This window comes from Punica granatum, chromosome 1, assembly GCF_007655135.1.
Source record: "Punica granatum isolate Tunisia-2019 chromosome 1, ASM765513v2, whole genome shotgun sequence".
NCBI lineage: Eukaryota > Viridiplantae > Streptophyta > Magnoliopsida > Myrtales > Lythraceae > Punica > Punica granatum.
Genome location: NC_045127.1, coordinates 48,672,790 through 48,700,332, shown reverse-complemented (window position 1 = coordinate 48,700,332; position 27,543 = coordinate 48,672,790). Strand labels below are relative to the sequence as shown.

Sequence of the window (27,543 nt, the reverse complement as noted above, 5' to 3'; positions counted from 1 at the left end):
AGAGGAGGTAGAGTTGGGTAAGAAAAGCTGATGTGGGGTTGTGGAGCTTGGAATGAGACAGGCTCGGCTGTGTGAGCAGGAGCGTGGGGGCTCTGTGCCGGGAAGACCATCGGCGGAGGAGCCGCGTAAACAGGTGCCGGAACCGGTATGGACATCGGCGGCGGTACTAGAGTAGTCGGGTTCGACGGTGGAAGAGGAATGGCTACCGGGAAAGTCACCGATGGCGGAGGGACGTTGGCTGGGAGGCCCGCCGGTGCGTGTATCGCAGGCGCTTCAATACCTTCCGGAGCATGGGTCGGCGGGACCCAAGGGTTTGGGTCGACTGTTGGCCCGTACCCCAGAGGCGGAGTAGAGTTCGAAGAGGTGCGGTTTGGAGCTCTGAGTAGGGCCATAAGCTCGGCCATATCGGCAGCCATCTGATTGACCGTGCCCTTTAGTGTGGAGATATCGCCCTCCAGTGCGACGATGCGGGCCGCACCCTCTGTAGAGGTGGACGGTGCTTGGGCTTCCGGTGTTGGGACTGGTGGCGGAATTTCTCCCGAGTGTACTGGGGGTGCGCCTGCAGGAGTTAGTGGTGGCAGTGCTTGAGTCATGGACGGTTGATAATAAACCGGCGTCGGTGGAGTATTCTCCTCGGAGCTAGCAGGCTGATTGTTCTGTGCCATCTTCGATTGCAGACGAGTGAGATAACGGTGCGGCGCCAGTTATGGTTACCTAGAATTCCAAAAGTATGTAAGGACAATATCGACATTTTGAACGACAAGCACGGAATAAATAAGATGATAGGATGTATGAGATGCATGAGTTTTCAAAATGCTAATGTCATTACATTGATTGAATCCAAATTCCATAGTTTCTACAAAATACAACGCACGAAAGGAAAGGAACATAAACGTAAAGCCGACATCCCTTTGCGCTCGGTGGCCGGTTGAGAGCGGCGTAGGTCCGAGCGAGGGCAAAAATGGGCGCTAATCCTATGGGTGGGCGATCTCGCGCGCCCTCTTGTGCACTCGGTCCAACTTTGCACTTAGACGGGCCATCTCCCGGTCTAAATGTACGACTCGAGTGCGTGCTCGAGCCAACTCCGTCTGAAGCTCCCCGTAGTCCGCAACCTCTGCGCGGGAGTCAACAAGCTCGCAACGGAGCCTATCTCGCTCCTCCCGGATGGCCCGTAGCTCCGCGCGCATTGCTGCTTGGGTGGAGCTTTCGGCTTCGGGAGTGGGGGTAGGTGCAGCTCGGGGAGTCGAAACGGCCTGGGACCGTTGTGGCGATGTCGACCCTCGTGGGTAGAACCGGGCCACGTATGTTGATGTGGCGGAGAATGCTCGCTCTTCGTCGGTGGGGTGTTCGGGGAAGTACAGACGCTGTATGGTGCTAACGTCCCGCTGACAGCGGATCTCCCGAATCTGTAGGAATCTTGCGGGGGCCGTGGATGTAGAGTCGGCCCACTGGATGCGGTAGGGTAGGCGATCCGCCTCGACGGGAATGTCCTGCAAGCCGCCGAGTTGTCTGATTACCCGACCGGGGAATATGAGGGTGCTCCCCAAGTGGCTGAGAAGGGGGACTCCCACAATTCCGGGACATCTCGTGATCATGGGGCCGCCAGGATTCCATCGAGCGGCCCAAAGGAACCGGGCGGGCGTCAACTCGCGCCAAAAGTGCCTCCATTCCGAGAAGCTGTGCTCGGGGGGTGGGATGACCGGTACTAGGCGCTCAATCAGCGAACGCTCGTCGGAGATGTAGGAGAACGGATGTGATGAGCAAAAGGGGCGGATGTGCGCAAGAAGCCAAATCTGAAGCAAGTGCGGGGATCCCCTCATCCTGCCGCGCCGAACCTCCCTAACATAGTCAAGAGACCGGACGGTCTCGGCTAGTAAAGCCTCCACGTAACTATGGCCTCCCACCGCTTGGAGGACGACTTGGGCTATAGCCCCGTCAATGAGGTTCGGCGAGTGCAGAAACAAGAGAGTGCCAAAGACCAAGAGTAGGAATCCATGGCAGGCATCGCGCTGGTAGGAAGCCGTTGTAGGCGTCATTGCGCGGAGGAGCGTCCAATCGGAGAGCCATGCGATCCGGATGCCTTGATCCCACCTTTGATGAAGCTCCTCGTGGATGTCCTGAGCCGGTATGTGGAGAAGAGTGGAGAGTTGACCCTGGACGGTTGTGAACGGGTTCGGCACGAAGATGCCGTGGGTCGTGGGCGTAGGCCTCTGGATGAGTGCCGTGTACCCCTCGATCGTAGGCGCTAACTCCGTCGCTTGGAAGTTGAATACTGCGTGCTCGGGATCCCAAAATTCGGCGGCAGTCCTCAAGAAGATCCAATCTATCGGGGTCTCGGTGAGCATAACCACATCCCCGATGATGCCCTGGATGAATGCGTGGTCCACCGGTCGGAGAGTCCTCCAGATGCGCATGATGTCTTGCTTTGGTGGCGTGATTGCTTCGAGTCTAAGACCGGGAGCCGGGCGGTCCATCCTTACCTAGATGTAGGAGACGTCGGCTTAACGTTTTTAGAATCAAATCAATGCAATGTCCTAAGTTTTTTTCGAAAAATGTATGCAGTGAGGAAAGGTAAACTATAGCTGTGCTCTTTACAGTATACATCGCTCTTTCTTAAAAACAACAAAATGCCCGTCCTAACAAGAAATTACGGGCCGACTCAAGGACTCGACTTTTGGGTCGGTTGACGGCATGGAGGTAAAAATTGGTCCAGCATGACGGTCCTTGTGTATGCATGGTTTTCAGTGCTATTGGGAGAACCGCTAACTAGGGATGGGGGGCTCCCGACTCAAGGGTGTGAATTCCTTGAAATCGAGCGAGGATCTTTGGGGGCCGGTTCGGTGGCATAGCCGACTCGATCCGTTCCCTTACTCGGAACCTCTGACTAACCTAGCTTCCTATATTGGTGCCCGTGGGATGTCGGACAAGGTACCTAAGAAACTACTATAATGTGCAATGCATGTGCGGGAAATAAAATGCGTAAAACAGATAAGCGGGAAGTGCGAAAAGCGGTAAATAAACAAGCAAACAAAGCAAGCGGGAACGAGCCCGAGCCCTCTAAGTGTCCCCAGTGGAGTCGCCAAGCTGTGCGCACCCGAATTTCATCTCGTCAGGGCACGCGTGCGCGCGCCTATGCAACGCGGCTTGGGAGTGTCCACCTTCCCGGGGACGCGCGACGGACGCACGTGAGAAGGAGTCGCCACTTGCCATTTTACGACCCGAAGGTCGAGGGCCGGCAAGTTACCCGGGTCTAGGGGTACAGGGTACACCTAATTGCTAAGGCATATGGTCTACGAAACCCAAGGTTCCGAATTCGGGGGTCCTGTTACATGCGAGCTTATATCTCGCATGCTCTATCGGTACTCTACCTTGTCTAGGCTTGCCATTTTAATTTAATTACCGCTTAATTAAGTTCCGCTCATCTTACGCGTTTTGACACCGTAAATTCGAAGGAACACTCCGACCGTCCACTCTCCGACCGGGATTCTTACATGAATGAATGTACAATATAAATCCTTACATTGTCCTCTCAAATAAATAAAATACAAGTTACAACAACTGAATCCCGGTCGAATTGCATTCGGTTATTATTCCACTCGTGCTCACCGTGTGGTTTGAAAAGACCGAAATTGAAATTAAGATGCGCGCTCAGTGTTAGGGGAATTGAACCCCGTGATCTACGATTGGGGCGTTGAACCCCCTATGAATCGTGCCCTGAAGGATCGGGCTCGATCCGCATAACAAACAAGTGCAAGAATGTTAACAAGCGGACATAAATAAACAAACAATGGGGTTTTATTGTTGCCGAATTTACGTTAATTAACCAATTATTAACCGGGGAATCTTGGCATACAAATCCTACCCTAAAGCAAACAAAGTGGGTACAAGATGTGAATCGATCAAAGATCGCCTCGGGAAGGTATTTCGCATTTGGCATTATTTTCAAAGACTTGACGTAAGTGACGTCTATTGTCAAATCTTGTATTTGTGGGTTGCTTTTAGGATTGTTCTATGTTGTGACACTACAGTTGTTACAGGTTATTACCGAACATTGATTCCGCCTGTACATCCTAAAACCTAGTGCCTATCCCACTATTGCCCATTTTGTCTTAGCCAAGTATACAATTAATCCGGTATTTGTATTTTGAGCCAATCCACCCGAACTAACTACCCGAGGCTATGCTAGAATAACAAAAACTCATCGGTCGGATAGGGCGGGCTATGAAGATGAACCTGCGCCTAGATAGGTAGCCCATCCCTGCCCTGATACCGCATGTTTCTCTTATTATAACCCTAGGAGGGTGTCGCTAGGTTGCAAATAGACGATTTTGCCCTTGAGATAAAAATTGTTTTCAGGAAAGAGAGATTACGCGGTGCGGACCACCTCGGCCTGTGACCGGCGCTAACCGATCCCCTGGACCTTCCAGGGTTGTCAAGAACCCTAAAAGAGCCAAAAGATCGATTAATCTATCCGGAAGTGATCTAAGAAGAACTTCCACGTCCCGACCTGAGTTTCCTGAAATCAGGTGAGGCCTCGAGTCAAGACGCGCAAGTCCTTCCTAGACATCCATGTCACATCGAACTACGTGTCTCGAGATTTATAAAATTTGCAAGTTTTGATAAGGGCACCAACGCATGTTTGCAACCTATCGACGCGTGTTACCGGTTTATTACCAATTCGTACAAAATTATTAGGTCCAAGTGAATTAATTAATCGTGTGAACGTCCAATTACCCCGTTAGTGAAATTATTGATAAAATTAATTAATGTTTTGCCAAATGCTCTAAATATTCGGGTTTCGGACCGTCGAGCCGATCATTGATGGACCGTCCGATGCGAATCCTAATTCCCGATCGCCTTAGGATTTAAAAATTAATTTTAGGTCGAGTTTGCATGATTAACCCGATTCATTTAAGCACAGATCAAGAGCATATCACCACATCAAACACGGCGAACATACAAATTTACATAACCGGTGCCGCCATGATCATGATAAACACATACAAACATACATGCAAACACGATATCAACGAAATCGATAAAACGGCACCGATTCATGGAAAGCAGAAAATCATGCAAAGCACACACGTTGTCATGCCGTATACATATAATTACAAGAATAAAATATTTAAACATGGCACACACGCTGTCGATCGGTGATCCAAGTAGGAAAGGGCTGGATGTCTTTGGAAAATATTCAGGACTGATTTGAAAATTTCGAAAAGTTAAGGGACTGATTTGCAAATTCCGAAAGCTCAGGGACTGATGTGAAAATTCAAAAGGTTCAGGGACTAATGTAAAAATTCCGAAAAAATCAGGGACTGATTTGAAAATTTCAAAAAGTTTAGGGATTGATTTTAAAAATTACGAAAAGTTCAGGACTGATCTGGAGATTCCGAAAAGTTCAGGGACTGATTTAAAAATTTCGAAAAGTTCAGGACTGATCTGAAGATATTAAAATAACCGGGACTTGACTGGGAACAATTTTAAAATTCAGGGCAGATCTGAAAAATAAAAATTGCGTCCTCTGCGCTGAAATGAGACAAAACGAAAAGTTCGTAAAATCGAGTTTGAGACAAATCCGATCACCCGCACAGCCCAATAACATTCATTTTGCATCATATTCATCCAAGTAAGCATTAATATTCAGAAATAGAGCCCTAATCATGCCACTAAGTCAAGGATTTACCTAATTCGGGAAGTTGAGGGGTGGTTCTGTAAAATAAAAAAATAAAAAATAAAAAACGCCGGACGGATTGGGCTGCTGGGGCAAGACTGGGCCGGAATGGGCCGAACTGGGCTATTGGATCGAGCGGGCTTTTCGCTGGGCCGAATGGGCTGCTACTGGACTGGGCCGATGAGGGGGCGGACTGGGCCGGGCTGGACCTCTACTGAACTGGGCTGAGCTGCTGGAGGACGGGGCTGGGCCACCGCACGCCGTTCTGGCCGTTCACGGGCGTTGTCTGTGCAATCGAAAAAGAATCGACCCGATTAGTCAAACTCGAAGCACAGAGGGAGAAGGGAGGTCCGAGGGAGTGTCCGGATCGGGCGAGTTGTGGGCGTCGGGACGAGTCGAGTGCGAGAGGAGGAAGAGAGAGTCGGGAGTTCGGCGAAGGAGTTGGGGATTCGGCCAGGGAGCTGGGGGTTCGGCGAGGAAAGAAAGAAAAGTCGGTTCCGAGCTATGGGTGTCCGGACCGTGGAAGCTGAGGGCGACGGGTGAGCTGGGGGGGGGGCGAGCTAAGGTTTTTTTTCGTCCGTGAGCTGTAGGGGAAAAATCCGGGTGAGCTGAGGGAGAGCGTGAGCTGTGGGAAAATGTTTTTTTTTTGTCTCTCTGAGTCCCCAGAGTTTTTTCCGTGTTGCCGGTTTTGTTCCGGAATCGAGAGAGAGAGGGAGAGCGAGATAGAGCCGCGGGTTTTCGAGGAGGGGCCGAGCCGGTTCCGGTCGTTGCCGTGCCAGCCGAAGTTAACGTGTGCAGAGGAAGAACATAGCTGAGAGGGAGGTGACAGGACGAGTCGGTCTCGGGCAGAGGAGCGGCGCTGCAGGGAGCAGCCATCAACGGAAAAAAAATGAAAGAAGAAAGAAAAAAAGAAAGAAGTCAGAAGAAGAGAAGAAGAAGGACGAAGCTAGGGGAAAAAGGAAGGAAAAAGGGAAAGCCACGGTCAGAAGTCAGCAGTCTGACTTCTGACCGGCTTTTGAAATTTATTTTTTTTTAAATCGACGCGCGTACAAATTTAAAATCTCGTCTTCTTGATCGGATGTCAGAAAGATAATTCGAGACCGCCATCACGCTCCGAAAAAATTTGCCGGTCAATATTATGCGATAAAATTATTTTCAATCTCGAATTTGTCCCGGATTTTGAAAATTGACATCGATGTACGCGAAATTCGAAAACGTCCCAAATGGTATTATTTTGAAAAATCATAAAATTGGTGCTAGATTAGGAAAATGTGCTATTTCCGAAAAGTCGTGAATACTCGGGTAATTAATCGGAAATACTTCCCTCACGGGTGGTAAAAACGACGATTCTGACCCTCTGAAGCCGGTTGACCAAAATTGGGTGCTGACAATCACCAAATCACTCCATTTGTTCAAAAATTTAAAATGGTGACTTCTCATTCACCGACTCTTCATATACCTAATATTTCAATAACTTCCACTAAAATGATTGATATTTCTATCATCTTCATCATTGTTATGAAGCCAAATGAGATAATTGAAATATTATTATTGTTATTATTATTATTATCATCATTATTATCAAACTTATATATCTATAAGGTTATTATTAACCTATATGAGGTAATTCCTAGGAAAATTGTTATTGTTATTGTTGTTATTGTTGTTGTTGTTGTTGTTGTTATTATTATTATTATTATTAAGCCAAATTAGATATATATAATTATTGTTAAGCCAAATGGGATAATTGCTGGGGAGATTATTATTGTTATTATTATCATCATCATCATCATCATCATCATCATCATCATCAAATCTATATATCTACATATAATATATATTGCCAAAACGTAAAGTCAAGATGAAAATGGTTTCATCCAATGTCATCTTTGGCTTAATCAGGTTCCACCATACAATTTATGAATAAATATATCTTTTGGAATTTAATTAATTAGATTTATTTTTCATTTTTCCATTTTCATTTCTATAAATACTTAATTATATTCTTGAAACTGTAATTAGGTTTTTCAATTTAAAATTTTATTTTTTGAAATTTTCCACTCAAGTAATTACTTATATAATTGAAATTGTAAGGAGGTTTTGAAATATTTAAAAACTATAATAAGTTCTATGTTAACATTAAATACATTTAAAAATTAACTAGAATGCTAAAAAATTGAAAGGTTTATAAATGAATTTGAGTAAATTTAGCTTTTATTTCTATTAAAATTTGAAGATTTAAATTTTATGATTGGTTTTTTTTTTAATAAAAGATATAAATCCAAATAACCTCTACAATTTCCATAATTAAAAATTAAAAATTCTTTTAGAAACTAAAAGGTCATAATTGATTAACTTAATTTTAATTAAAATACATGTGATTTTACTAATCTTTTTACAAAATGTATAAATTAATTCTTTAAGTGGATAACTTAGTTTTTTTTCTATATAAATAAAGTACTTTATGTAAAATATATAACTTAATACTTTTTAAATTTAATCGTGCAACTATACGAGAAATAATGTTTTTAAAGATTCAGTAAGTTCCTGCGAATAATAATCATACACAATGTGCGGGTGTAATGACTAATTAATATAAAGAAAAAAGGTTTTTTTTCGGTGAGAAGATGAAACACTTTAGCCGTTGAAATTCATGTCCATGACATGTCACTTTCAAAAATTTATTAGTGTCGTTCATCATACTGACGTTGTACTGACGTTATATTTATGAAGCAGCCTAAAATACTTTTATCATAAAATGTCTCCTTTCGTTAAAAAAATAAGAGAAAAAATTTTAAAAAATATATTAAGAGTGGGACAGGAAATGGAACTGGAAAGCACATTTCTGGCCCCCATGGCCCTAGCCAAGGCCTATTCCAACTAGCGATTCATGCCAACATAATTATATTCGTTATACTTCCCAACACAATTGCGTGTAAGATTAGTATTAAGCACAAGCCAGACCATCTAATATGTGTCAAGATGAAGGGATTATGTAAATTGTCCACTGCAAAAATTTTACTGTATGGTAGGTATACCAAAATCATATAATTGAGTTTATGATGTTTAAGGTACATTTGGCAAATCGTATATCAATAGGCCATGCTTATGCAAACCTAGGCACCGAGTGTTACAGAACTTGGACGATATCTCATGGCCAAGACATCCAAGCACGACATGTTTTATTTACGAGATGTTGGCGTAATCCATTGACTTGACAGGGTAATATAAATATATTGTATTAAGGGGAACAAAAGGGGTCTTTTATGATTTTCCCTTATAATATGAGAGTTAACCCATACTCGATATTTTTCAGTTACAAGGGAGGCCGTGGGCTAAGTACACGTACCCGATACTTTCATTAGCTATATATGACATTGAACTTTGAAGGGACAACACTAATTCTTGTAACTTCTCTATAAATGGTCACATCTTATTCAATGCACCTCAAATACACAGGAAGATGTAATTTTCGATCAACTTGTTAGGATGTACTATTGATATACAAATAGGAAAGTGATTGATTGCTCAATATCAAAATAATGTTGTGGAACTAATTATTGTATTTCTCTATATATTTCGTAATTTTTATTTTACTCTTCAATATATATAAGAAAGAATCTATATATCTATATATAATTATAAAAGTCGGATCGAATCATTGGATGATGCCACGTAAGATTTAGGTAATCCATGGTTGAATGACTTTTAGAGTTCCTATCAACCATAATATGACAAGTGGCATGATATTATTGAGCCACGTTACTCTGAATTCTAAAAATTTCTTAAGTTATAATAGTCTAAAAGTCATATATAATATATATTGTTAAAGAAGAAAAAAAAAGAAAAATTCACCTTTAGTGGTTGCAGATGCCCTTAGAATGTACAAAATAAAAATTATTTTACCCTATAAACTACCCTATAGATGTTATCGGTTTCATGAGAAAGATAAAGGAACCTCAATAAAAATATAATTAATAAGAAATAAAATTTAATTAAATTTACGGTTGCAAATAAAAAAATAAATATTGATTTTTGTGGACAGATCTTGACTGGCGACAGAATTTTATTTTTACTTACATGTCCAATTCAATAGTTGTCACCGATTTATTAATATGCCCATTAAATTTAACCCCTACATAGCACGAGCCTTTCCTTCTATTTATTTTCACGCATCGATCTAATACTCGAATCAGACGGATTAAATATCATGCGTGAATAATCATATGTGTAGCCAATGTATATAGATTATAGCGTTGCCGAGAAATTTGATAGTTATTCAAATGGAACGACGCAAGGGGCCACATGGTCTTGAACATTCATGAGATAAACACAAAAAGCATAGGAATGCTGGGGAGAAAGATTCAATTATCTATAAAACCTACCCACTTCATTTTCTTCCCAGCCTACATATGCGACCTAATTAATTTCTTCTCTCTGCCCCTTTGATCGATCCCTACCTAGTTTCCGAGGCAAACTTGGTCTTGGAGATCTTTTTCATGATGTCTGCAAGGAAAGAAAAGACCGTCGACATGCCTTGACACCTCACACTACGCCCTCGTTGTCATGCCGATTAGTTTCCTTTTCGCTGAGAAAATTTGGTAGTCATATATATCCAGCGTGCGTGCTTGCCTCCATGCACACAGTCCACATCCCTCACGGTGTTGAGGTCGATATGAACGTTGTCTGATCATTATATATACACACATCTTCATCGTACCTTCAAGCAATGACCAAAAAACAATTGATAACTTCGACTGTGTTCATTGAAGCGTTCGGAATTGCCTATCTTTTCGTAGTTTATGGTTTTTGGTCTAGTGTCACATATTTCTTGTTGTTTGAAAAAAAAACAGAGAGAGAGAGCCAATTTCTTTAAATAACTTCGACAAGAGATGATCCGAAAGAAGTAGGAACAAAGAACAAATCAAACATTGGACCTGCCAAACGTAAGAAATGACTACGGGGAAGTATGAAAAATCCGAGGGAAAGAAGCTGGAAAAATCTCGTCGTATCGGGGAACTGACCTAGAAAAGTTAAGATTGAAGTTTGCTTTAATTCCCATACAAATTTCAACATGTTTTAAGTGCATAAATCTTCCTCGACCGAGGAATGTACGTCAGAACATTAAATTAGCTGTGCCATGACCGAACAAACTAGTCACGATTGGAAATTAATGGAAAGGAGATGGGTGGCCAAACCAGCAAGAGGTCCCTCCCCAGTTCATAAGGAGATTTCAGTTTAGATTGAGCTCTGGATAAGAGGATAAGCGGGGGTCGCGGTCGCCTATGGCCACACCTCTTATCTATAGTCGATTGCTCAATTATCAACTATCGTATATTAGAATTGAAGTGCAAAACATGAAAGCTCGATTTTAATATTCCACAACTATTAAATTGTCTTGATTTTTTTCGAATGTATATAATCAATCTAATTGTGAGGATTGATTATTATATTGATGAAAATTGTGAACAAACAATATTAATAATTTTCTAAATATTAAAATTTTATCGATTTGCGAAGAAATAATTAAATTTTTTTTTTCTAAAACATATATAAAGTATTGTCGAGAATTTAAATTCTTGATAAATACAAAAGAAATAAATTATCAATTATTACCTATAGGTATATATGAAGGGGGGAAAAACACTTTAGCCATCAATGTTCCGGTCGGGTATCACTTTAGTCACTAATAATTAATTTGTGGCGCTCTGGACACAAACATTTTCACAAATTTAAGAGTTAACTCTTATCATCCCCCGCGCCGTGTTAATTTTGTAATGACATTGCTTACGAAACAATATCTCAAAATAAAGTATCCTCTTAGTTCAACAATTAAAAAGAAAATAGCAAAGAAATGGAGGGCCTTCAACAACCTCGTCCACTTTAGACGGTTAGGTGGCATTTGGTTTGAGAGTTAAATTTTGATTTTAATTGGTTAGTTTTGATTTTAATTGAGTTGTAATGATTGTGGTGTTGAATTATGAGAAAAAAAGTGTGAAAAAGTAATGAATAGTTATGGGAATTTAATATTAAAAATTGAATTGAGTATAATAGAGTTGTATGTGGATTTATGTATGAGCCCACCTTTTTAACTTTGAAAAGTTGATTTTTGTTGTGCAGTGAGTAAAGTTAAAGTTAGAGTTAAAATCTTAAAATCAGATTCTGAAAACAAACGGAACCTAAATTTCCCACCAAAAGGAAAATAGGTCTATGTGTATAGTCTCTGGATCATGCCGGCTGCACACTATTGTTTGTAGTGGGTCGAATAAAGCGTAAACTGTTACTTCGACGCCATTGATACAGCATCGTCCTCATTCTACTTTTATGCATCAGATTCGACATTGTGCATGAATAATCGGTTCGAGACGGATGGCTTCTGTTCTACTAGACCTTTAGTAGCATTATACAAAGACTCTCTTCTATATCAAAAAAAGTTTAGCGCAATGGCACACGCTCTCACCTGTTAATCAAGAAGTTTCAGATTTGGCATCCATGTAGGACTATCCGTGCCCCTTTATTAAATACTTAGTATTTCTATTTCATTTAATTAGGCTCATGAGGCTCCTTTATAACTATTAAAAAAAAGACTCTTTTATTTAAATTCTTACCATTTGAAACAAAAAGTTACACTTGTTTGATTGCAGATTAATGAAGATTATGGAAATACGGGTTATGAAGGATTGCAGTACAAATTTATATTATAACACTCCATAATCCTCTCTAATTCGCGATCCATGCTTAAAAGAAAGAGCAAGAAGTCAAATAGAGTTTCATATGTAGTTGCTTCTACAAAATGAATGATATTTTTAGATAACAATATTCAGCAATAAATTCATTTTATTTACCGAATATTTATAAGTTAAACTGCATATGAAAAGACGAAGGGATCATGTAAATGTTTTTACCATCCCGATCATTTATTTTATCTCTTACATTTCTGGTAAACCTTTCCCTTATAATATCGATAACTTTATAGTATTTCTGATAGTACTGGCGAATCGTGTCAATTAGGTCGTGCTCGTGCTGGACCAAGAACTTAATGTTACATAACTTGGGCTGGCCCAATGACCAGAAGGCCTTCAGTATGACACATTAACGGTCTTATTAGCTATATATGCTGATACTGAAGACGGGGGAGAACACTTTGAACTCATTTACTACAAAAATGCGATTTCCGATCCAAATATAAGGATTTACTTTTGATGTACAAAATAGAGAAGTGATTGATGTAAAAATATCGAGCACAAATCCTGGAGGACTTGCTTGAATCGGTATGAAGAGGAATTGTTTCGGTGTCGAAAAGTTCATAATACTGTTGTTGCAAAAATATAAAACTTATATTCGAATGCTACCATCTCTCATTGGCCTAATTGTTGAATCTGCTTAAATAATTAAGCACAGCCGCCTCTACCTATTATTGGCCTTATTTATAAATTCTCATTGCCATGGAGAAAATGAATTGTCCAACAGAACTTTGATCGGATGTTAGCTAGCAATCATAAAGGTGTACTACTAGGGTGTACAGACTAAACAAGCTTAGCCAAGCCCGAATCTATAGGGCTCGAGCTCGACTCGTCAATGTGCTCCTGAGCTCAAGCTTGAGTTTGAGCTTGGTCGAGCCTGAACATCCGAACTTGAGCTTGGCTCGTCAAGTAAATTGAAGACTCGTTTAAACTCCTTACCCTTTCGAAGCGAATATTTATTGAACTTTTCGAGCCGAATAATACTGTAGTTATATAACAACAATAGTATACAAAATATAATTTAACGATACCAATTTCAACAAAATATCCAGTATAATTTTCTTTTTCTTTTTTCTTTTTTCTTTTTTCTTTTTTCTTTTTTCTTTTTTTGGATAAGTAAAGTGACTTTTATTGCGTGTATTATGACCATCATTGATCTCATTTGACTCATTTTAACTTTTACCAAACGGACGACTAACTTTTACTAAACGTTAACTTCTGTTCTAATGTCATAAGAGATGCTCACAGGTGCAAAAATCAAGAACTTTAACGTATTAGCCCAATTGTTTAATAATCGCATCGTATTATCATCGTTTCGCTAGGAGGGGTGATGAACTGAGATTAATTAGTTCGTCACTTTCCACCATAGCCGTCAGAGATAAGCTTTCATGAGTAAAGAAATTCAGTATATGTGGAACCAGATAAGATCCAAATTAGAATATTAGACAAGAAAAAAACAGAACATTTCATTACCATGTTTGATGGCATTCGAGAAATTCAAAGAACACAAAACAAGCTCGTTTTATTTAAATTTTGTATGCTTCCCGATCTGATCAAGCATCTGGCCCTTTTCAGCACTGTGTCTCTTTCCTAGTGTTTGCATCAGTTCTCGAAGTCAAATAATGTACACAAACGAAATTTCTCTACGTTCAAATATACGAATTTAATAACTTTTTCAGTTCGATCTCCGCATATGCATTTGGCTTCCATTGAATTAATATAACTCCTTGTCATGGGCACGCTTGAAAATTTCACACATATAAAAACCTCGAGTCAAATTAATGTAGGCAAAATATAATTGGACACTCTTCTCTTTCCCAAATAAACTGCTCGACCGATCCCGAAGAATGGGCGTCATGGTGTGTATTATAATCAGTTGAATACACAATACTTTCACATCATCCATTAAACAAAGACGGGCATAACATAAACGTGTCAGAGAAAGTCTCAGATGGCACAACCAAGTTATAATATTATTGGATAACTCACAAAAGGTGCTCGGGGCTCAAGCTCTTTATTTAATGGTGATGATTTAATTCTTCTTTTATGTTTCTTGTCTGCTCGTTGGGAAAAGCTAAGCATATATACTTGCATAGCAAGTTGCCTGATACCAATTTTCTTGGAGAGTTGAAGTGAACCTTCAACACCCGAAATCCTCGAGAACCTGGATTTTATTTCGCCGAGTTGATGGCGAGTTCTAAGGTTCACTGCGTCCAGGAAATGGCTGCTGCCTGTAAGGATGTTCCTTGCTGCTCTTTGGACCGCACGAGTACCAAAAGAGAATCGTTCACTGTATGGATGAAATCCTTGATAATGCAAGGAAAAGGGTGCACTGTTTTTAACGAGGACGGTGAGGTTGTCTACCGCATGGATAATTACGACACGAGGCGGAGCAGGAAGGTCTATCTCATGGATCTCCAAGGCCGAGTCCTCTTCACTATAATTAAAAGGGTAAGATCACCTCATCGAGAAACCAAAGTTGGTTACTCAGTCCGTCACTTTAGTGTATATTAATAGATGTGCCATGTTTTCTCCAGAAACTTCGGTTCTTCGGACGCTGGGAGGGCTATAAGTCGGAAAAATATTCTGCTTCGGGTTCACATAACAAGAGGACTTGGTTTCGTGTGAGGAAAGATTGCAGCATTCTCAAAAAAAGTTTGCACTGTGATGTAACCACATTCTGTGGTAAAACTCAAAGGAGCTGCTATAGCATAGAAGGTTTCACTGATAAGTTGGAGTTCAACATCAAGAATAGCATCGGATCGGTCCTTGCAGAGGTATGTCAAACGCACCACTAAGTCAATTTGGATCATATCCCGAATGATTTTTCTTTTTGGTTATAACTTTTCATGGTTTTACGGTAGTTCATGACATTAATGCGTCTCCTGTCCTGTTCTTGTCGGGGATTTCAGGTAAGGAGAAAGCAGACAACTTCAGGAGTTTGCTTAGGAGAGGATGTCTTGGCTCTGGTAATTGAGCCTCAGGTAGATCATTCCCTCATTGTGGCTCTGGTTGCTGTTTATGGATCAATATGCCATAGAATGTGATGCACTCTCGAAGAACAAAGGCGATCAGCAATCCCCTACTTAATCGGAAGAGAATCCAAGTAAGTTCGGGATAGATGAGTTGGTGCAGAATCTGGACAGGAGGAAACTGCTGATTCTTTGAGTTTTATTTTATTCAAAATTTTTTGAGCAAATGTCGAGCTTTTTATGCTTTATCAAATAGGACAGAACAGACAGAGTGAGTCCGATGTGTGACTTGCTCTTGATGTGTAGTATCTGTAGATAACAGGGTTTTTGACACACCAAGAAGCACAAGTGTAAGAACAGAAAACATTTCACCACAATAATGAATATCAAATGAACTTCAGAACCCACGAACCAGTTCTGCCGTGGTAGCTTCCCGATGTTCTTCACTGATGAGTTATATATGTACTACAAAGGGAAACCGGAAGCAAGATTCTGCGAAAAAATGATCCAGAAAGATAAATATTATATTACTTATGATAAAGTTCACATGGACATAGATAAGATTTCACCCAGAAAACCTAGCCAAAATGATCCCGTAGACGGCTAAACTGGTAACCCCAAGAACAAACAAAAGGAATGATTTTGTAGCGAATAATACTCTCATTCGACCTGATGGCTGTGTTCTTGTAGGGAACTGTACATTGTATACGTATTGCTCTATCCAAAAAAAGAAAAAAGAATAATTAGAAAGAACGGTTTTCATTTCTTCCTGGCATTCTTCAGGTATCGAACCGTCATGACAAGCTTCTGCCTTTCGCCTTCAACCTCTGCAAACCTCAGGCTTATCTCGGAGTATTTCTGTTGCATTTCCTTCAGTTCGATTTCCATCAACCCATTCTTTTCCTTTAATACAGCCAATTCAGTTGAGAGACCCTCAAGCTCGATTTGCCTGGTAATTACAGAGAAGAAAATGAGAGGAATTTTAGCAATTAGTTGCAATGAACAATTCTGGTCTGTCAAGTTTTCCATATTTTTTTCAGCTCGGGTAAAGATTCATAGTCATTCAACTCTTACCCGCTTTCTCCGGCTGTTCTAATTTCATCAGTTTGACCATTTGCTAACGTGGATCCTTCCAAACACTTAGAACCCTGTATTTGACAATTGAAACCATATAAAATGCAAGAAATAAGTTCGTAATTCAAGCGCCAATCGTATAATTTTGTAATAAATGCTCGTGAAGATCTGCATATTTCAGAATTTGCGGTTACCTTTTGAAGCTCTTCCAACCGGCTTTCCAAGTCGACGATTTTAGTAGTGAATTCTTTATCCTTCTCACAGAACGAATTCTCTAGGCCTTCTAGCTCAGTCTCCCTTTCTTTTATTTGACCCTGAGAAACAAGACACCATTAATGCCAAATGAACCTAAGTTATGTTCGAAGGACACAAAAAACAAGCAAGAAAAAGAAAAGGAGAGAAATATACCTTGAGTATCCTTATTATTTCTTGAAGACTTGTGACCTCCTCATTGCCGCTGCATTCAACAAGCGAGCATTTATTGTTTTGCAGATAGCCTTCCTCGAGTTTCTTCTCGATAATCAAGAGCGCACTTTCCTTCTTCTTCAGTTCTTCCGCCACCTCCAAAACCTCCTTCCTCAAACTTTCCTTCTCAGCCTCATCTTCAAGTACAGCACCCTTCAACTCATCACACTGAATCTTCAACGTTTCCAGCTCCGACTCTAGAGCCCCAACCTTTACATTCTTTTCCTCCAACTCCTTTTTCAACAAAGCTATGGAACTCACAAGTTTGCTTCTCTCAGCATTCCCTTTTTCTACTGCCAACTCAGCCTCTCCTGCTCGTGCAGAAAGCACATCATACTCTGTACCCAGCCTCATGATCTCAACTTCGAGCTGCTTCGACTTCTCTTGTATTTCACGAGATAGTTCCTCTACTTTGATTCCATATTCATTATTCATTAACTGCAGCTTCTCATTAGCTTTTCGCAACTCGGCAGCTTCTCGCACTGCCTTGATAGCCACTCTCTCGTTCGATTCGAAGTTTGAGGCCATTTGTGCAGAAAGCTTTGTAAACTGTTCCTGAAGCCTGTCAGCGGTTTCGAAGTTTTTCCACCTCATTTTCTGAAGGGCTTCCTCTGCAGAAATCGCTCTCTTCTCCTGCTTGACTTTAGCACGAGTTACATCTCTCAAGTCATTTTCAAATTCCTGGGCCCGACTCTCCATTTCTTCCTCCAAATCTTTCACTTGGGTCTCGAGCTCACTTATAGTGGCCAAAGAAGTGGACAGTTCCTCTGACATCTTTTTATCTTCGCCCTCTAATCTCTCGATCTTGCTTTCGAGCTCGCTTATAGTGGCCAAAGAATCAGAGGACTCCTCTGACCTCTTCTTAACTTCTCCCTCCAATCTCTCAACCTTGCTCTCAAGCTCACTTCTACTGGCCAAAGAATCAGAGAGTTCTTCTGATTTCATCTTAAGTTCGCCTTCCAATCTCCTGACATTGCTCTCGAGCTCGCTTATAGTGGCCAAAGAATCAGTGAATTCATCTGACTTTGTCTGAAGTTCGCCCTCCAACCTCTGAATCTTGCTCTTGAGCTCGCTTAATGCGGCTAAAGATCCAGTGAATTCCTCTGATCTTGTCTGAAGTTCACTCTCCAAGACCTTGATCTTGCTCTCGAGCTGGATTATCGTGGCCAAGGATTCAGTAAATTCCTCCGATCTCATCTGAAGTTCGCTCTCCAATCTCGCAACCTTGCTCTCCCACTCTTTCTCATTCCCGAAAGAACAGCACTCATACTGAAGTTTTAACTGTTCCTGGAGCTGACTCTGCTCCCATTTATACGAGATCTCATGATGCTTCTGCTTCAGAATCTCGTAGTCTAAAGCAAGCTGCTCCATCTGAATCTCTAGCTCATCTCTATCTCTTCGATAGATCTCAACTTCGCCATGGAGATCCAAAATCTTCTGCTCGAGAAGGTAAGTCTCCTTGGCGTCCTTCTGCCCTCTAACAATCGCCTCCAATGCCTTCTGCTCTTCATCCTCCTCGTCCGATGTTCCTAATTTCCCACCAAGATTGGAAATTTCCATATCCTTCTTCTCTAACATCTCTTCAAGGTCTCTCACAGCAAGGATCAGCTCAGTGTTCGATTCCTGCGTCTTCTGAAGCTGCAACCTCAAGTCAGAATTGAGGCTCTTCTCGTAGTTCAGTTCTTCGAAAAGTTCCTGTATATCTCTACCGTCATACTGTAATTTGCTCTTCTTCGTCTTTGTCGCCTCAAACCGCTCATTGATAGCCCTGAGGTTCCTGTTTTCTCCCTTTAAGGAGTCCCTCTCCTCCTTCAGGGTGATGACTTCTCTAGAGAGCTCCTGGGCCCGCTTGCTCTCCTTCACAATCTGCTTTCGGAGAGTCTGCAACTCCAAGTCCGACAAATCTGCCTGTCTCGCCAGAGAAGACAACTTGGACCTCAGCCGATCAAGCTCGGTACCTGGACCTGCCTCCTCAGACACTTCACTATCTTGACTGAAACTGTGCGAATGCTCCAACTGCGATTTTGGATACCCTTCATATACCACTATTGCTCCTTCTGTAACCGGTTCATGGTGCAAGTTTACCGAGCTCAGAGATGAGAAGATGCCATTCGGCTCTCTCTGAATTATATTATTGCTTCTTGCTGTATTTTCTCGCGGTGTGTTCAGTCCCGAACTGCTCTCTGAACTAGTCGTGTGGTCGGACCCACTGGATGTGCTAAAATTACCATTTTCTACCACATTGCGAATGGTCTGATTAAGTGCCGGCACATCCTATGATTCCCAAAAATAAGAAAATCAACTCATGGACAACAAAAATAAGTATCTGTTTTCCAAACTATCTATCGATTCAAATGTCATATCTTTCTCATGTTGAGATGGATGAAGATTTACTTCAGTGGAAGTGCCGTCTATGATTTCTTCTCTGTCGCTGTTGTTAAACTGGGACCTCAAACTCCGATCACGAACTTTATTTTTCGCACCTTCATTCTCTTCAACCTCTCTGCAAATATTGTCAAGGGAGGTCAGTATTCATCTTCGAGAGTCAGAATGTTTCAAATAGGAAAGGAAAAATAGATATTTGACGACGATGCTTGAGTTTACCTCTGATCAACAGTATCCGGCTGCCTTTGAATCGAAACCTATAACAAAAGGGAAATGAATATGATTTCGAGAAACTGAGGAGATTCACTTCCATTGAGGACATAACAAATCGAATGTGCAGAGAGAGAGAGAGAGAGAGAGCTGACATGTAACAATGCTGCTTTGGCGTTCGAGTTCTTTATCGGGAGGGAGACAGAGGATGCCTTGGTTGCTTCTGAGTACTCAGCAAAATCGACCGAGACCTCACCAACAAAACCAGATTTGCCGGTTCCCTGCCACGAAACCATCCACATATGAGTGAAACTGGTGATACTGACCAGAGCGTAGCCATGTAAATTCTGGACTAGTACTCGCAACAGACCCTCGTACCGTAGACAAGATAAAATGGTAGACTCTTTCGTGAAGTTTCCCGGTTTTGGGGTCTCGGCTGAACTTCACTGTTTCATAAACAGGACTTTCCCATCTGCAGCCTCCATCTCCGATCACAGCCTTCTCTAGTCTCACCGTCGGTTTTCCGGTATCACCGGCAACTACAGACAACGTCAAAGCATCTACTCCTAACAATGAAACCTGAAACAACAATTCGACAAAACATGAGATTTGTTAACAGTCAAACTACAGCGACTCTTTGGATACTTCAACATTGGGTTCTTTGATGTCTTCCCATTAAGAACATTATGTTTCCCAGCAGACCCATTTTAGTAAAATTCAAGAATAGCTTAGCACATGAAGCAGGACAATCCTCGGTACCTGGGTCGCGTGGAACTGGAGCTTGAAGACGGCCTTGATCTTGCTCTTGTCGGTCCTCCATCTCGCCGGCCGGAACATCTTCTCCGCCGGAGCTCCGGGTTAGGATCACTTGGAACTCATCATAGTCAGTGCCCACAACGGCTCAGTGACCGTTACACAGGAACGTGCGCTACCTCATTGTACAGAGACAGACACAGAGACAGGGATAGAGCGAGAGAGGGTGAAATTGAAATGGAATTTCAGAGGGGAGGGGATGTTCATAGGGGAAGCCGGGTGGAGGAATGGGAGTGAATGTGAATCTGAGCAGTGGATCTGATGGGTGATGGCGACGGAGGCCTTCTCACTCACTCTCTCTCTCTCTGTGTTAAGGTTAATGGTGGTGTGTCGTGGCGTTGAGCTCTGTTTTCGGTAACAGCTACTGCTCTGGAACTGACACTCTCCCCTGTACTTAACCTATCTCTCTCTCTCTCTCTCTCTCTCCCCTCTATTTTTCTTCCATTATTAGAAAGAAAATTTAAAAAAATGGAGCAGAAGCTGCCGTCTTAAATAAATTAAAGGAGAATATAGAAATAAAAAAAATTAAAAAGACAAGAAAAGGAGAAAAACAAACGTCGATTAGATGGAAAAAAAAGTGACGCCATATTTTATTGATTTTTATTCTTTTTTATTCGGTACACACTGAATACTAAAAAATTTAACAGTCCGTTTGGTTTCGGAGTTAAAATAACTTTGATTTTGATTGTAGAAAAAGACAAATGAAATGAGATTATAAATTTGACTTAGGAAACGTATGTTTTTATTGTGTAGTGTGTTGAATTAAAGTTAAAATTAAAATTTTTATAATTTTAACTCTGAAACCAAACAGAATGTAGATCTCGACTAATTTAATTTGAATTGATTTACCAAAAAAGTATTCAAACATGAAATTTTTTTTCATAATATTCGAATTTGATATATTATTTAAAATGAATAAAAGTTGAGCTATTTAAACTCCACTTATTATTTTTCTTTTTTAAAAATGTTTTTGGTAATGAGTGACAAAATATTTTAAAAGGGTGTATAATTTTTGTCAGCAAGATCTAATTTTTAGATTATGACCTATTTGCCCCTCCTCCTTCATGGGTGGTCCGTTATGGGCAATTTTCCTATTACCTCGTGGCTCGTGTAGAATACATACAAAGACGTGGGATGCTAATCGAGAAGCTCATATATAGAAGGATGTAGATGTACATCAACCAAGAAGTGCCAATTCGCCTGTATCATGGACAGCAACAAAAATACGACCGTGGCACGACTAATTTGAGATTTCCGTCACTCTTGTCTAATATGACATTTGTTTTTTCAATTTGCTGAAAAACATATACACACACTTCACTACATTTTACGTGAAATGACCTTATTCATCAGTAAATTAATGTGAATGTATAATCATTAAATTAACGTGAATGTATATAAAATACAATAAGAGGCTTACAATTTTGTCTTCTTAAATAAGAATGTGCGGAGCTATCATCCACTCAAATATATTCTGTTAATGGTATCCATTCATCAGACTAAGACTTTATTAACCTTAGATTTATGTCCAAAAAATAGATTAGCTACATTTCTAATTTAGGATATTTCATGCTATTGAAATGGTCTAGACTTATGGTGCATAAATTTATTCGCGGTGGAATTGGAAGCTCTGATTTTGAGGAGACATGGAACTTGATCCACCAAGTCAAACAATTTCCATAAAAAGAGTATCTTGTCTTCATGGCCAGACAACCATTTGCTCACATGTCTTGTATCTTTTAATGGAAACAATTGTGTGTGTATGAAGGACGTGCGTATGAATGCATTGAGATGGAGATGCTCTCTCCCTGAAAATGAAAATGAATCAGAAAATAATAAATATTATATAAAATGGAAAGTAAAACACGGTGTAAAATATTAGCATGAGTTGATTTAAAGTGGTTCAACCCATTATTCCATTAAATAAGGTTTTACATTTGAGATTTATGAATGAAAAAAATTCACGCTAAAAGAATTTTACTCCTTAGTGCAATAGTCTGACTCAAATTGAATTAATTGCAATCCCTTCGAATACCAAAATGTCAAAAAAAAAACTCTAAACTAAAGTCAAGTCTCTCGACACCATATGGCTATACATTATATCTTCCTACTTAGAAGATCCCTCACGTGTCATCCAGCTGGCATCATGTAAGAATTTCATTTTTTATTTACAACCAAAGAAAAAGAAAGAAAATTTTCATTTATGAAAATAATATTAGCCACTTGTGAACTCGTAGTCCAATTTTCCAAAGCTAGAGGCTCATTAATTAAACCTGGGCTTCTACTCTCTTTTTTTTCTTCTTTTCTCTTTCTCTTTTTGCCCTCCCACATGATGAAATAAAAGGAAAAAGGTTAAAATATTAACTGGAGGAAAAGAAGAAAAAATTAGGGAAAAAAAAGATACCTAGTTGCGACAGACAACATATAGAAGGATCTCATTATTATTATATTTTACAATAATATATATACATATATATATCATCAACAAAAACTGTTGTTTTATATTTTGGTTGCTTGCAAGTTAGGTAAGCTGCTTGATTCGAGTTGTTATTGGCACCCAACTCTGCATCTCTCTTTTGCTGCCTACTGAAACTAAAGAAACCACAGGTATCCAAATGTTTACGAAAATCAATTGTTTATAAAGGGACAGGGCAGTGAATTGTCTCGATTTTGAACGGCATCGAGTGTTTAACTTTGTCTGTTACTAACTTACTACCAATTGAGCAGGTAATGGATTGAATGATTGATATTTTTGGAGGTAGAATTTATCAAACACTTCCATTTACATTTTTCGTTATTGTTCGTGGTCCTTGACAAAGTACAACGCCACCTATTGAGATAGAAATGTCACATACAAATATGTTAAGTTTGATATTCCTTGGATTCCGAATTCATTGAATTTAGGTTTTTTTATTTTTTGCTTATTTAAAGGTACTACTTTGTAATGTCGTAAGACCCCTCCATTGGGCTTTTATGGATGAACCAATTTACAGGGGGATAAAAAAGACAAATTAAAAAAAAGTTGACCTATTTATCCAAACAATGAAGTCCATTGATTAATTGGGGTTCCTCGACCTTTCTCTTCTATAAATCCACATCCTATCCCACACTTTAGAATCGATCGATAAGATGAAAGAACCAACCGGATAATAAAGAGGTGCACTCCACAGTGTGTGTATCTCTTGTTTTGTAATTGCTTGACACGTAATGCACATGAATACCTATGATTCATGTTTAGAAAATTATTTGAGGATTCAGCGAAAAAAAAGAAGAAGATTTATCTGAAATATAATTCAAGTTTGCCCCCAAATTTCAATTCTAAATATATATATATATATATATATATTGTGTATCGTGGTATCTAAAAGTCTAACAAATCCTGACTAATCCAGTTCGAGCTTGATCAGTCCACTAAAGGAGTAAAACTCTCACAATATGAATCTTCTTCATTTATAAGACGTGAACTCGAGAATTTATCTAAGAATAACAAATATTAATGTCGAACCACTTAAATTGATTAATTCTAAATATTTTGTCAAGAAAAAATGAACATATAAATACGTGCAGTGTCATGAGCTTCATTGTCATATCAATGATGAAAAATCCCTCCTTTCTTTTTGTGTGGACGTCTAATAAGATCAATCAAAAGGAAGATTGCTCCACCGGTTCATCGGATTCCATTGGCACAGACTGGGTATTCATGTCATAATCATGTAATTAGATTTAATCACGGAAGTACATATGGCTCCTCTAGAAAAAGGCTTTTCCCTACTAAAATTCTTGTGCTAAAAAGATGCCCAATATACGTCATTGACAAACCGCTGTTCGAGTTTAAATTTCTCAATAAATACCGTTTTGGCATAAAAATTCTTTTAGATAAATCAACGAGATTGATATGTATGACAATTCATCGTCAGATTTCCCTTCAAGTTCACTTTTTTTTGTTTATAAAATTAAAATCTATATATGCCATGAATTATATAATATGAACAAAGATCCTTTCGGGGGTTTATAAGCAGATATCATATTATTTGGGATACTGACTTCGGTTTTTACCTTTGTTTGGTTTGTCTTTTTTTGTTGCCGACGGAATTCCTTTTCGGGGCAGCCACTAGTGAATGGTCGATCGATGGGCAAATCGGAGAAGAGCCAAGTGCAGAAGCAATCAAAGGCCAACGGTTAGTTTGACCAGCCAAAATCAATTAGCCCGTAATAATTATATTTTTTCGATAGTAGACCGTAATAATTTTTTTTTTTTGGGTTGTAGGCCATAAGTATTATAATTAATTGAGAACGACATCACAACCGCAAAATTCCTCCGTAGCCTCTTATATATGTGTCAAGTAAGCTAATTTCTTTGTATCTACCATTCACATATTATATGTTTGTTTCTTGATGGGCCACATTATGATATGCTTAAGTTTCGATACAAACGATTACGTGGTACAGACCAAAAATGACAAATAAGGATATAATCAAGTGAAGATCGCATGAGCACCTCAAGCCCTTGCCTTTTTCTAGTTTTTTGATAAATTACGCCCCTTATGCAACATAACAAAATTAATTAGTGATTGTCTTCTCTAATTTCATGAAAATGTATTTGCATCCTGCATTAAAAAAAAAAACGAATTCAAACGAAAACCTCCTATATTTCTCTAGCGGGAGTTTTTTTTTTTTTTTTTTGGTTTTCGCCGCCGGGGGTTTTTGTGGATCTATGGTATTGGTGAGAAATACTCGGTCAAGGCTTAGCATAAAATTTGATAATTAAAATTTGGTCAGACGTTTGACCAAATTGATGGGGATACTATTATGAACCCCTTTTATTAAGGGGGGATAACTTGGTTTAGCGACTTTTACTTACAAGATCAGCACTAATAAGTCTCTGGTAACAATCAGTAAATACTATATGAATCATACTAATTTTCACGTTCGAAAAGCCTCATCTCAGAATCATGGTGCTCTATCATTTCCACTAGGCCGGAACCCCGCGTGATGCTGCGGGGTCTAAAAGATTTTCTTAATTATTTATTATTCACATTACATCAATTTATGTAATAATGTAGATAGTATATAGATTAAAAAAAAGAATAAATGATATCCCCCGCTCTCTCTCGAAACCTCTTAGGAAAACACAATCTTAATTTACGCCTGCCACCACCAACGCGTTCGATTACAGTTGGGCATGTTCAGCACCCCTTCTCCCTACGCCTTTATCTTCCCTATCCTCTTTTCCCCCTGGTCTAATGGAGGTCGGGAGCTTGCTCCGTCCACGTTGAAGTCCACAACCAATCCAAAGGCAGTGTTGTCATGTCTTCCATCCCCGTGCCATGCCTAGAGTCGTCACCGGTCTTTGTGGCTGGTGAGCATCATCTTCCCCTCTCTTAATGGTCCGTTGAGTCATTGCTATCTCCTACTCCCCTACCCGACCAAAAGCGTGCTTGATCTGACAACTCATGCTATGATCTTGCTTGTCCCCCATATCCAACGTTCTGATTAAGCTCGATTCGACAACATATAGTCGGACCTAGCTCAAATCCGCCAAGATTCGACCGAATCCAGCTGCGATTGGGTGAGATCGAGCAGGATCCGACTAGTATCTGACTGCACGTAAGCCATATCCAACTATATCCAGTCAGTTCTAGTTAGCAGGTCATTGGGGCAGATGATCAAATTGAGTCGGGTCGGGTCGAAGGGTGCCCAGCCTAGTTGCAACAGAGACGGTGTAAATAGTACCCCGGTGGTCGCAGGGGCCCTCCCCATCCTCTTCTCGATCTCCGGTGTGTGTATGGCGGTGGCCTCCTCTCCCCGTCGGTGGTTACACTCAATCCCTCCTTGGCAGCATCGACTCAAGAGTATGATCCCGTTTAGGGATGAGGTTTAGTTGGTTTGCTCTGCTCTAATTGTTTTGATGGTGCTTCTATGATGGGATCTTGTGCTCAAATATCAACTGGGGCATCCTCTCTGCGCTATCCGGAGATAGAAATCCTCCATGCATTAATGGATTGGACTGAGGATCTCCCTTTTCGATTTTTGCTGGGGTTTATGGCGAATTGTTGCATGAAGATAATCGATTGGAAATATTGGTTTAGGAAAGCTTGTTACAATTGTATTATTCTTACTCAATATGACTTTCACATTTATTTACCTTTGTACTATGCCTGGTGGGTCAATCAATATTTCTTGCTCTTGTAATTTCTACCTAGGTATTTTCCCATGCATCTACTTTTGCAGTAGACCAATTCATGAAGGATTCTCTTATCGATTGAGCAAAAAAAAATGATATAAATAATTATCTATGAACAAAATTAGTTAATTTAGTTTCAACTTGTTCATAATTTGATAGTTATTAATTAATTAAATTATTTAGGGTCCTTCACGATTATATTTGAAATTGGGCTAACTTCGTTCTTCGCCATTCTTTAATGTCGATCACATCAAAATATACTAACTTTCGATTTTGTATCACCTTTAGAACGATTTCAATTTTTACATTTTATTTTAGTGGGATTTGCCAACGTGGCACTCAACGGTTCCACATGGTTCACCAAATCTAATCTAAGTTGGCTCCAAGTGAATTTTTTAAATAGGTTGTCGGTGACCCTACAAAAACGGTGGTGGCCTTCAGCGTCTCACCGCTCAAATAAAAAAAGAAATCGTGAAAGGAAAAGAAAAGGGAGGCCAAGAGTTTTTCTTATATAAATTTCAAAATTAATATTCGACGTCTCTTTTTCTTAAGTAAGGTATCAAGTTTTAGTCGTGTGAATAGAGAAAGTCCAAAATATTTTTTTCAATAGGTTATTGGCGATGCTACAAGAACAATGGTGGCCTTCGGCACCCCACCGCCCAAATAAAGACAAAAATATCATGAAAAGAAAAGGAAAAGGGGGTCTAAGAGTTATATAAATTCCAAAATTAATATTTGAGGTCTCTTCTCCTTAAATAAGATCTCAAAATTTAGTCATGTGAATAGAGTTAGTTTACAATTGGTAGAGTTCTACCATTGAATGGGTTGACCAGTTTGAAATAGTATAGCTCCATTGTCTTTCGGATACCAAAGGTTCACACAAAAAAATTCCAAAATGAATCCTTTTATTTAAGTTAAAAAAAAAGACCCGAGATTTTCAATTTGCAATATAGAACTAAGATTTGAAAAAAAATATTATATATAAGCTAATTTGTATATCTAACATTTTCGATGTAATTA

The 27,543-nt window shown here is 39.9% G+C and overlaps 2 protein-coding genes and 1 long non-coding RNA gene across 3 annotated transcripts; 2 read left to right on the top strand and 1 right to left on the bottom strand.

Moving 5' to 3' along the window:
- Window positions 1–7,472: 7,472 nt before the first annotated feature.
- LOC116207155 (protein LURP-one-related 11-like) lies at window positions 7,473–15,761 on the top strand (the record flags this gene model as incomplete). Its single annotated transcript, XM_031540028.1, has 4 exons — window positions 7,473–7,495; window positions 14,688–14,871; window positions 14,958–15,197; window positions 15,333–15,761. Coding segments are annotated over 4 exons (582 nt in total), but the record flags the coding sequence as incomplete, so codon positions are not given.
- Window positions 15,762–15,895: 134 nt separating this feature from the next.
- On the bottom strand, window positions 15,896–20,735 carry LOC116188761 (myosin-16-like). The gene is made up of 9 exons (XM_031518240.1): window positions 20,286–20,735; window positions 19,905–20,105; window positions 19,682–19,807; window positions 19,536–19,573; window positions 19,326–19,434; window positions 16,875–19,205; window positions 16,661–16,780; window positions 16,467–16,540; window positions 15,896–16,341 (listed from the first exon to the last, which is right to left on the bottom strand). Exons 1-9 carry the CDS (start codon window positions 20,361–20,363, stop codon window positions 16,152–16,154), a joined length of 3,267 nt encoding a protein of 1,088 aa, XP_031374100.1. The 5' UTR covers window positions 20,364–20,735; the 3' UTR covers window positions 15,896–16,151.
- A 4,691-nt stretch (window positions 20,736–25,426) lies between these two features.
- Window positions 25,427–26,535, top strand: LOC116194051. Its single transcript, XR_004154338.1, has 2 exons — window positions 25,427–25,698; window positions 25,838–26,535. It is a non-coding gene; the product is annotated as an uncharacterized LOC116194051 (long non-coding RNA).
- The last annotated feature ends 1,008 nt before the right edge of the window (window positions 26,536–27,543 follow it).